General features: G+C 30.4%; 1 protein-coding gene across 1 annotated transcript; it reads right to left on the bottom strand.

Annotated features, from left to right (window-relative positions):
* Nucleotides 1-5,913: 5,913 nt before the first annotated feature.
* Nucleotides 5,914-7,501, bottom strand: LOC124930428. The gene is made up of 2 exons (XM_047470771.1): nt 7,131-7,501; nt 5,914-6,052 (listed from the first exon to the last, which is right to left on the bottom strand). Exons 1-2 carry the CDS (start codon nt 7,499-7,501, stop codon nt 5,914-5,916), a joined length of 510 nt encoding a protein of 169 aa, XP_047326727.1.
* Nucleotides 7,502-11,098: the final 3,597 nt, after the last annotated feature.

The following is an 11,098-nucleotide window of genomic DNA, read 5'->3' as shown; positions in this document are numbered from 1 at the left end:
AATTGCGCAACATTCCTCCCCACATGTATAACCCTGAAGCATTAAGTCACTTTGTGAGCCTATTGGGGAGTCCACTCTACATGGACCCAACTACAGAAAAATGTGAGCATATGACTTATGCTAGGATGTGCATTGAGATACACCCGATATCAAATCTTCCACACTAGATGACGGTAACGGATAGAAAAGATGAACCCACAATTATGAGAATCTCATATGAGTGGAGGCCGAATAGATGCTTTGACTATAATACATTCGAAAATTTCTGTTACAAGTGCCCGAAAATAATTGAAAAAGAAAGGAAAAAGAAGATCGAGAAAGAGACAAACACAAAAACAGAAAAGAAACAAAAAGAAGAACAAGAAATGTTGGAAAAGGAAAAGGTTGAGAATGAAAGGCAGAAAGAGGTTACTAAAGAATTAGTATTGAGTAAGCAGAAGGATCAAGATAAGGAAGGAAATTCATAACATGGTTTTGAAGAACAGGGGATGGAAGATAGAGTAGTAAGAAATTCAGAATCAAAGGCTGAGAATGAAGAGGTAACAAAGAAACTTGAACTGGAAGCAAGAATCAATACCGAAGAGGTTGTGGAAAGGGAAAGCATGGGAGAAAGCAAGAAAGGGGAAGTGAGTGAAGGAAATGGGAAAGATAAAGAAGAGGTAGTTGAATCGGTTGAAACTGTACAATCTCCAATTCAAAAGAAAGTTGACCAGAGAAACACAAAAATCCCAAAACAGGAAGGTAAGCAAATTAAGGAAAATATAATTCCTTATAGCCCTACTATATGGGAAGAACAGAAAGGAAGAAAAAATAAAGGAAGGGGAAGTAAAGCTGGAACATCTTCTTTTCATTAAAGAACTTAATGACATGAAATATTAGAGGGTTAAATAACCCTATAAAAATAAGAGAGGTTAGAAGAATAGTAGAAAGGAATGAAATCACAGTATTTAGAATTATTGAAACAAAAATTAGACAAAGTCAAATAGAGAATGTTGTCCAGGGTTGCTTCAAAGAAGAATGAGAATTTATTCATAACTCTGATGGGGTTAAAAGTAGAATCTGGGTAGGATGAGATAAAAGAAGGGTTGAAATCAAGAAATTTTTTGAAAGCAAGCAAGTTATTTTGATAGAGGTTATCAATCTGGTGACAAGGGTAAAAATATTCTTTGCGGTAGTCTTTGCAAGCAACTCTAGGACAGAGAGGAAGACACTTTGGATTGATTTGAGAAGAAACATTACTGACGACGAACCGTGGGTTATTATGGGAGATTTTAACATTACAAGATTCAGAAATGAAAGACAGTCTGAGACAGACATAACACAAGACATGCAAGATTTCAATGAATGCATTCGAGACATAAGCTGCATTGAACCGTCTTCCTCAAGTAATCTATTTTCATGGTCAACTACAAGAGGCGCGGACAACATGAGAAAGAGAAGAATTGATAGAGGCCTAGTGAATGAAAATGGGTGGAGATTTACCCAAGAAGCCAAATCCAGGTTTTGCAACCATGTATCTCTAATCACTATCCTTTAAAATTCTTTTGGGAGAAGGAGAAAAATAGAAAAGACCCTTTAAGTTCTTCAACTTCTGGATGAAAGATTAAGAATTTAATAAAATCCTTAATGAAACTTGGAACATCAGAATTAATAGAACAAAGATGTTCAGAGTTTGTGAGAAACTAAGATTACTGAAAGGGAAGCTGAAAAAGCTACACCGGAAAAAATATAGTGGGATTTCTAAAAGAGTAGAGGAAGCCAGAACGAAACTGGAGGAAATACAAAGAAAGGCACTAAGAGCCCTAAATCTACCTTATAACAGGGAAGAGGAAAAAGAGGCTCTTACGCGATTCAGAGACCTTTGTTCTAAAGAGGAAAGTTTTGCTAAGCAAAAATCTAGAGAAAATTGGCTTTCATTAGGAGACAATAATACTTCTTTTTTCTATGAAAAATGTTCATCAAGGAATTTCAAAAATCAGGTCCTAAGACTCACAAACTCAAATGGAGATGTTTTATAGGGACAAAAGGCAGTTCATGAGGAAGCAATAAGTTTCTACGAAGAGATGATTGGAACAGAAACGAGCACAATAATAGCGGACATCCAAAGATTGCTTCAACAGATTGTGCAAAGGAAAATCAGTGAAGAAAGTGGTAACCAATTGATTACAAGATTAAGTATGGAAGAAGTCAGAAAAGCTGTATTTTCAATGAAAGGGGATAAAAGCCTAGTGCCAGATGGTTTCAACGCGAACTTCTTCAAAGAAAACTGGGAAATAGTGGGTAAAGTTGTAAGCGACGGGGTTTTGGAATTCTTGCAAAACAGGAAAATGTTGAAGCAATGGAATGTCACAATGTTGAATTTGATTCCTAAGAATTCAATTCCGGAAAAAAATCAGGACTTTCGTCCTATTTCATGTTGCAATGTTATTTACAAAGTTATTTCAAAAATTATTTCATAACGTTTGAAAACAGTTATTGATAAGCTTGTAGGATTAGGGCAATCAACATTTATTCCTAAACGCTCTATTTCCCATAACATCCTACTCATGTAGAGCTTATTGAATGGATATGGCAAGAAAAACATATCGCCACGTGTGGCTTTCAAAATTGACATTAAAAAAGTTTTTGACTCGATCAGATGAGGATCAATCCACGAATTCCTTCTTGCTGCAGGTTTTCCAATTATTTTCATTGATCGGATTATACAATGTGTTTCCATTCCTCACTTTGTTGTGAGCGTGAATGGTATTCATGGAGGTTTTTTCAAGGGTGAAAGGAGAGTAAGGAAAGGAGATCCTATATCTCCTTACATATTCATCTTAATAATGGAAATTCTTGACTGCATTTTAAAAATGCTTCTGAGAAGAAGCAATAACCCATATATGTTTTGCAGATGATCTATTTTTTGTGGCTTATGCGGATGTTGAATCTGTTAGTATAATCAAAGAAGCTCTAACAATCTTTTCGAGTATTATAGGTCTATACATCAATGAGGACAAAAGTCAGGTTTTCTATGGAGGGGTTAATGAAGAAAGGAAAGAAAACATATTCAATATTATGGGAATCAAGGAAGGTCAACTACTAGTGAAATACCTTGGAGTACCTCTGTCATCAAAACAACTCTGATATAATCACTTTAGACAACTGGTAGAAAAGGTTAGAAATTATGTCTTGGGTTGGGCTACGAAAAAACTGTTTTATGCATGTAGAATCGAGCTCGTTAAAAGTGTCATCTTTGGAATTATTGGCTATTGAGAACAACAGATAGTCATCCCAAAGAAAGTAATGGCTGAACTCGATAGAATCATGATAGACTACATCTGGAGAACACAAGGCGGAGGAGGAAAAAAAGTCAAATGGGAGGATGTTTGTACTCCCATAGAAGAAGGCGGACTAGGAATAAAAAGTTATGTTGAATGGAACAAAGCCCTCACCATCAAGAGCTTATGGGAGTTTGAGCAAAAAGCGGACTCCATATGGGTCAAATGGGTGCATACAAGATTTATGAAAGAATAGCAGAGTATCTGGACACGAAGCATCAATGAAAGAATGGCATGGTCATTAAAGAAAATCCTAAAAACAAAAAAAAGATGCCTTTCAAATGGTGAAAACCACAATTGGAAATGGAAGAGGGGTACTATTCTGGCATGATTCTTGGATGGATAATATTCCCATTATATTCAAAGAATAAATGCAAGGAAACAGAGTTAGAAGAGAATACATCAAGTACTCATTTAGAGGCGTGTATGAAGGTAAATGTGATTCACTTTTGAGGCGTATTCCAGAAGGTGATAAAATCCTAAACCTAATGAGGCAGAAGCAACTCAATGAAAGTAATGATGAAATATGCTGGAAAACATAAAGTAATGAGAAGTATATTACAGGAAAGGCATGGGAAATGGTTAGAACAAGAGGACAGGAGGTAGATTGACATAATGTGGTATGGTCTCCAAAGATTATTCCTCGTCACCAATTTATTCTCTGGCTGGTATTCAGGAAAAGGTTGACAACAAAAGACAGAATTCGAAAATATATAAACATTCCTAATATCAATTGTGTCCTATGTTCGAGAGTTGAGGAAAACATAAACCATTTATTTGGGGAATTCTCTTTTGTAATACAAATTTAGAGGATGTATGCTACAAACATGAACATCATCAACTTTCCAGGAATATGGGAAGAAATCCAAGAGTGGACGAAGAATAAAGCAAAAGAAAGATCTTTTTATGTAAGTATGTTGAAATGCTACTTTGGAGCAGTAATCTACAATATCTGTAAAGAAAGAAATTCAAGAACTCACAGTGGAAGAAGTAGAACCTCTGAAGATATTTGGAGAGATATAACTTCAGATGGAAATGCACCCATTCAATCCTGGAGAGGAATCGAAAGGAATGAAGAGAATAAAAAGCTCTACCAGATATGAGATATTTCGTTTGAGAATGTCATAAGTAGAATAAAAGTAAAAAGATGTAGACGCTAATTGATTATTGTTATTGTCTGTAATTTAATTATTGCTTCATTGTCAAGTCTAGAAATTGTTTAGATCTGATCTTAAACTTTTGTATTTTTTTCCCTCTTTTGAGTTTTTTTTTTAATAAAATGACACTAAGCTGTTTTCCAAAAATAAAATAAAATATGAATTCAATTAAATATTAGAAATAATTAATAAATTTGTATCTACAATTAAATTTATGTTTTTAACCACTTTTTATTTTATGTGAATTTCAATGCATATAAGAAATAATCAATGTGAATTCAATTACATATTAGAAATAATTAATAAATTTGTGTCTACAATTAAATTTCATGCTTTAAAATTTTTATCAAGCCTTCTTCAATAATGTTTTTTAACTTCTTAAACAATTAAACATTATTTTATTTATCCATTGGACTATTAACAATTTTATTAAAACAAAACAAAAAAAATCAAGCAAAACAAAACAAAAATCAATAGACTAGTTACACTCCAACAAAAATATATTAAATTTTATTTCAACTTAAATTGGAGAATATTTCTTTCTAAATTATTAGAAATTAACATGTCAATTTACATCTTACTAACTTTTGAATGGGCTTGAATTTTTTTTTTGAATAGAGAAAAATGGTAATATACTTATAAAAAAAAAATTATTAGGTGAAACGTTCAATCTTCCTAAAGTTTTAGTTTCGTTTTTTGTTTAATTAGGTAGATGTGTTTACTGGTTATGTGTTTAATTTTCAGAGATTAGTTAAACTTTAAATAACTAGTGTTTTAAAAAAAACACTATTTTACTTCCTTTTTCTTTAATTATATCACTTAATTAATTAAAATACTTTTTTATTTCTTTACAAAATTATTTATATTTTTATCATTAAATAATAATTTTGTAAATATTCTTACAAAAAAAAATCTATTTTCTCAAAATTAACCCAATTTTTAAATAATTTAAATTTATTCAAATAATGCAAAATATCCTAAAACTTGTTTGGGAGAATTACTATAATTAAATATTTCTTCAATCATTATATAAATAATAAAGTAAAATTTATAAATTCTTCATTTTATTATTTAAAACATTTTAAAATAATAAATAATATTAATATTTTAATCATTTAAATCAAATCACCTAAATAATTTACTTTTTATCAAACAAACATTTTAACACAAAAAAATAATAAATTACTTCAAAATCAAAAAAATTATAAATAATTATGACTGAACATCAGCAAAGAAGATATTAAGACTTGTTTGATTCAAACAATCTCATTTTAATTATAACTATTTAATTAATTAAATCATTCATTTATTTAAATTATCTACTTTACTCCATTTTTTTATAAATTAAAACATTAAATAAAAAAATATAATTTAATCAAAATAATTCTAAATAATAATGTTTTTAATCAAATAAAATTTTTAACAACGAAATCCCATTATAGAACGTCACTAACAGAGATTCCAATCCTACCATCAGACTTAGCCTCAACATGATGAGAGAAGAAATGCAATAGCCTAACCCGACCCCGACCCGACATCTCCAATCTCGAGTCAATCTCCATACCCGGCCCGATCCTAGATCCAAACCAAACCGTTTGTTAATTTGGGCCCAACCTCCACGGTTGAATCTCTTCCCCCCAATTGCAAATGATCTAATTTATAAAATATTATTCATTTTGATTAGCTTTGTTTGAATTATTTTTTTTTTAATTTGGGCTATTTAAAATGTAATGACTAGGGATGATGTTGAGAATGTATGGATTTATTTATGTATTAAATTTGAATTTATGCATTTTCATAGGAGGATGTAATAATATAATTAAAAAACACAAATCCTTAATTAATTTGATAAAAATCTTTTGACCAAGACTAAAAGTTATTTAAAATATTGATTTGAATGAAATAATAATTTAAAATATATATTAACAAGTTTTATAATATTTAACCATTCAAATGTCCCAAATCCTAGTTATTTTCAATCAAAATCAGAACTTTAAGTTTATAAAAAATATTTTCAAATTTAGATCCAGTTGTATATTTGTTTGTTTTTTTTCTTTTCTAAAACTCGTATATCACATTTTATTTTTTCTACTTATTTAATTACTTAATTTATAAATTAAAATTTATTTTTTTATAAAACTTTCAATTATTTAATTACTTAATTAATCAACAAAATATTAAAAAAATGTATTCTTCTAAAATTTTTAATAAAACAACATTATAATAATAATTTAATCAAATGAAATTTAAAAAAAAAAACATTTTTCCATCAATTATTTTTGTTTAAACCCTTAAATAACAAAATCAAATAAGCCTCAAAGTAAATGAGGATTAAATGGGACACATTATCTTGGAGCCGGTTTGATCTTGGTTTTTCTTGATTATTTTTGGTGTTATAAATTCTATCTTATCACATTATTATCATTATAACTTTTAAATCACTCATTTTATCAATAAAATATTAAATTACTGTTATTTTATTTTTTAAAATTTAAATTTTAAATATAAAAAAATATATTAATTTAACAAATTAAAAACCCAAATAACCTCCTCTCTTTTTTTTTTTTCCTTTTTTTTTTTAATAAAATCTTAAAAAAATAAATTTGGGACAAGCCATTGTTGTATTAATTAAAACAAATAAAAATAAAAAGACCTGACGGAAAAGGTGGCCGTGAAGAGCTGACTCCGACCGGCTTCTATTCTCCCAGCGGGAACAAAAAGAACGCCGACCTGAACGCCAGCGTATAGGATCTGAAAAGAACTGTCGTAGTGAGTGAAGACTTCCAAATTAGGGTTCTTGACGGAGACGTACTGAGAGAAAGTGAAAGTAACAGTGCCGTTAACCAAGGAGAAGACGGGAAGTTGGACGGCGTTAACAGAGATTTCAGGATTCTTAGGTTTGAATATTGAGAAGAAGATTATCAGTACTATGATGATCACAAAGATTAAGAAGATTGTAGCCACAACGCATGAAGCTGCGTTTGAACCAGACGACGGCGATTTGGGCGCTTGCGAATTCGGCATGTTCAAATCTAATATTTTGTTATGATAATGCAACTAGAAAAATATTGTGACAATATTTTGGAGACTCTTTACCAAGATATTGGTATTGACTTAGTTGAGACTTATTTAAAAGTGCAGTCGGGCACTTTAGAAAGTTAAAGTCTTTACCATGAGAACATCGCTTCTAATCTCAATTATGTATCAGTTAGGGTTTCGAGGACCGAGTGTTATAAAAATTCGTGTCATAACCCAATTTTTTCATGATGTAATTTATGTTTTGATTTCCTTAACAATATTCTCTCTTTCTGGTGGACGTAGTCAAGTTTTATATTGGTGAACCACGCTAAAATTCATGTCATTTTATTGTTTACATCATCTCTCGTATTTTCATTACAACAAACTGATATTAGAGCTTCAGGTTATTCAATTGTTCATTCTCCAATTAAGATGACAGTAGGAAGCATTAAGATCAACACATTCACGGGGAGAAACAATTTCAATTTAAAAATGATCAAGATGAGGACTCTACTAAAACAACATGACTTATGGGGTTGCTGAAGTTGTCAGCAAGAGCATACATAATTGTTGAGATGGTCATTCTTGAGGAGTAGTATAAGAAATACACCATTATAGATCTAGAAGAGAGAGATGATAGAGCATTTGGGCTATCGTACACCATTAAGTAATGCGTCTAGGCCATATTTGTTTTGGAAAAATCATTTAGGACATATTTTATATTGAGTCATGCATATGGGCATTGACTAAAGAATCTGGATAACCTTTAGCATTGATTAATGCATTTTGGCCATCATTGACATATGCATTTAGGTCATCCAGTATTGACTAATGCATTTAGGCCATCTCTAACATTAATTTATGCATATGGATCATATCTGACATTGAATAATGCATTTGAGTATTGACTAATGCATATGGGTCATCTGACATTGAGTAATGCAATTAGGTCATCTTTGGTATTGAGTAATGCATTTGGTCATTGACTAATGCATTTGGGTCACCTCTAGTATTGACTAATGTCTTTAGTCCACCTTTGGAATTGAAAAATGCATTTGGGCTATCCAAATTTTTTTAATGCATCTGGGTCATCTAACATTTACGAATGCATCTAGACCATCTAACATTGACGAATTCACTTGGTTCATCCGACATTGATGATTACATATAAGCACTAGTAAAAAATTGATTATTAAAGAGAGCAAAAACTCTCGGAGAAAGCCCAAATACCTTCGGTGATAGTCTTCACCGAGGGCGATAAATGCTATCCAAGCGTCTCGGTGATACAATTGTCGGTGAAAAGAAATAAGTGTTTGCGAGGGAATATTCAGCTCTCAGAGATAAGTATTTGCAAGGGAAATCAAAAGCCCTTATTGAAAAGAATAGAGTATTTGTAAGGGCAGTCAAGGGCCCTCGATGAAAAGAAGAGAGTATTTATGAGGGCAATCAAAGGCTCTTTGTGAAAATTGTATATTTTTACCAAGTGCAGAAGCCTATTGCTCTCGTCTATGATGATTTTTTTAAAAATAAAATTATTGTAAACTGAATAATTACCTATTTAAACCAATCAATTTCAGACATAAATCATATATAAATTAAAAATACTGAATTTCTTATACCAAAATCCCAAAAATACAATCATCCAATAAACCTAAATCTCAATTCATCCAAGAAATACAATTATCTAATAAATCAAAATCTCAGTCATCCAATATACCGATCAAAGTATTAAAAGATAAAAAGCAAGTCTAAATAATATATCATATATAGACTGATCCGGATGTGGAGGTGGAGGATATCTCGCCATAAATGCCGCCAACTGGTTCTGGAATTATTCTCTTTGTCTTGCCATTTTTTTTTGTGTCTCAAGTACTAGAGTCTCCAACTGTTCTCTTTTCGAAGTCAATCATGTATCAATCTGAAGGCGTACCTAAAATCACACAATTGGAATTTGGACAGTTGGATAGCTTCGGTCCTCTTAGATTCAAAGTCGTTCGATGAAAGATCGTCGGCTGAAGTGGATCTACAAAAATCAGTCATATTAAAAGTCAAGTTATGACAACTAAAAAGTTATTTTCAGACTGTAAAAGTTATTTTCATTGAATAATAGCTAATTATTTACCAATTAGCTAAAGTTATATTAATGTAGCATTGTAACCTTATTAATGTGTATATTCTTTATTACTAGAAAGTAGCCCTAATCAAAGTCTACTGCTCAATTTATTTGTTGGTAAAATATTTTTGGACAGTAAGATAACAAACATAAATATGCGCTCTGAAAAAAACAAGTTAGAAAGTAATTAGATAATTGACTATGAGGGGTAGGTCGGTACGATATACCTTAATGTTTTAATTCATACCTTATATCTTACCTAAAATTTCGGTATGCAAAAAATGCATACCTTTACCTTACCTTGATTTCGGTACACCTTAATTTCGATATACCTTAATTTCGGTATACAAAAAATTCATACATTTACCTTACCTTAATTTCGGTACGGTATCGGTATTCTACCTTTAATACCTAAAACCCATATTAACTTAAAAAAATCAATCTCATCGATAATGTAGAGATTGCATATATTGAATAATATTTCAAAAATTATATTTCTATAATTAATTTAATATCAAATCTATTTAAGTCTTTCCTTATAAGTATTATATATATATATATATATTATATTTTAACTTATAAATAGTATTTCGGTATTTAGGTATATCTCGATATATCAAAATTTTAAAAATCTCATACCTTTGTACCAATAATTTCGGTATCGATATCATATCTTACCTTCGGTTTTTACACTAGTTAAAAAAATCTGAAAATTTTCTAAATATGGGGAAGGGTAAAAACCGAAGGTTTTCAAATAAACCTTCGGTTTTGACCCCAGTTTAAAAAAATCCAAAATTTTTCTAAATATGGGGAAGGGTCAAAACCGAAGATTTATTTGAAAACCTTCGGTTTTGACCCTAGTTTAAAAAAATCTGAATTTTTTCTGAATATGGGGAAGGGTAAAAACCGAAGGTTTTCAAATAAACCTTCGGTTTTGACCCTAGTTTAAAAAAATCTGAAAATTTTCTAAGTATGGGGAAGGGTAAAAACCGAAGGTTTTCAAATAAATATGGTTGATTTTGGTTAGTTTAGGTTCTATTAGTTTAATTTTAGTTTGATTGATGAATTTGTAGTTTGATTTTAGGTTTTTTGTTTGATATTAGGTTATTTGTTTGATTTTAGGTTATTTGTTTGATTTTAGGTTATATTTGTTTGATTATGTTGAAAATATGGTTGATTTTGGTTAGTTTAGGTTGTATTAGTTTAATTTTAGTTTGATTGATGAATTTGTAGTTTGATTTTAGGTTTTTTGTTTGATATTAGGTTATTTGTTTGATATTAGGTTATTTGTTTGATTTTAGGTTATATTTGTTTGATTATGTTGAAAATATGGTTGATTTTGGTTAGTTTAGGTTGTATTAGTTTAATTTTAGTTTGATTGATGAATTTGTAGTTTGATTTTAGGTTTTTTGTTTGATATTAGGTTATTTGTTTGATTTTAGGTTATTTGTTTGATTTTAGGTTATATTTGTTTGATTATGTTGAAAATA

This window comes from Impatiens glandulifera, chromosome 3 (genome assembly GCF_907164915.1).
Source record: "Impatiens glandulifera chromosome 3, dImpGla2.1, whole genome shotgun sequence".
Lineage (NCBI taxonomy): Eukaryota > Viridiplantae > Streptophyta > Magnoliopsida > Ericales > Balsaminaceae > Impatiens > Impatiens glandulifera.
The sequence above is the reverse complement of the archived record's forward strand: the minus strand, read 5'-3'. Positions and strand labels throughout refer to the sequence as shown.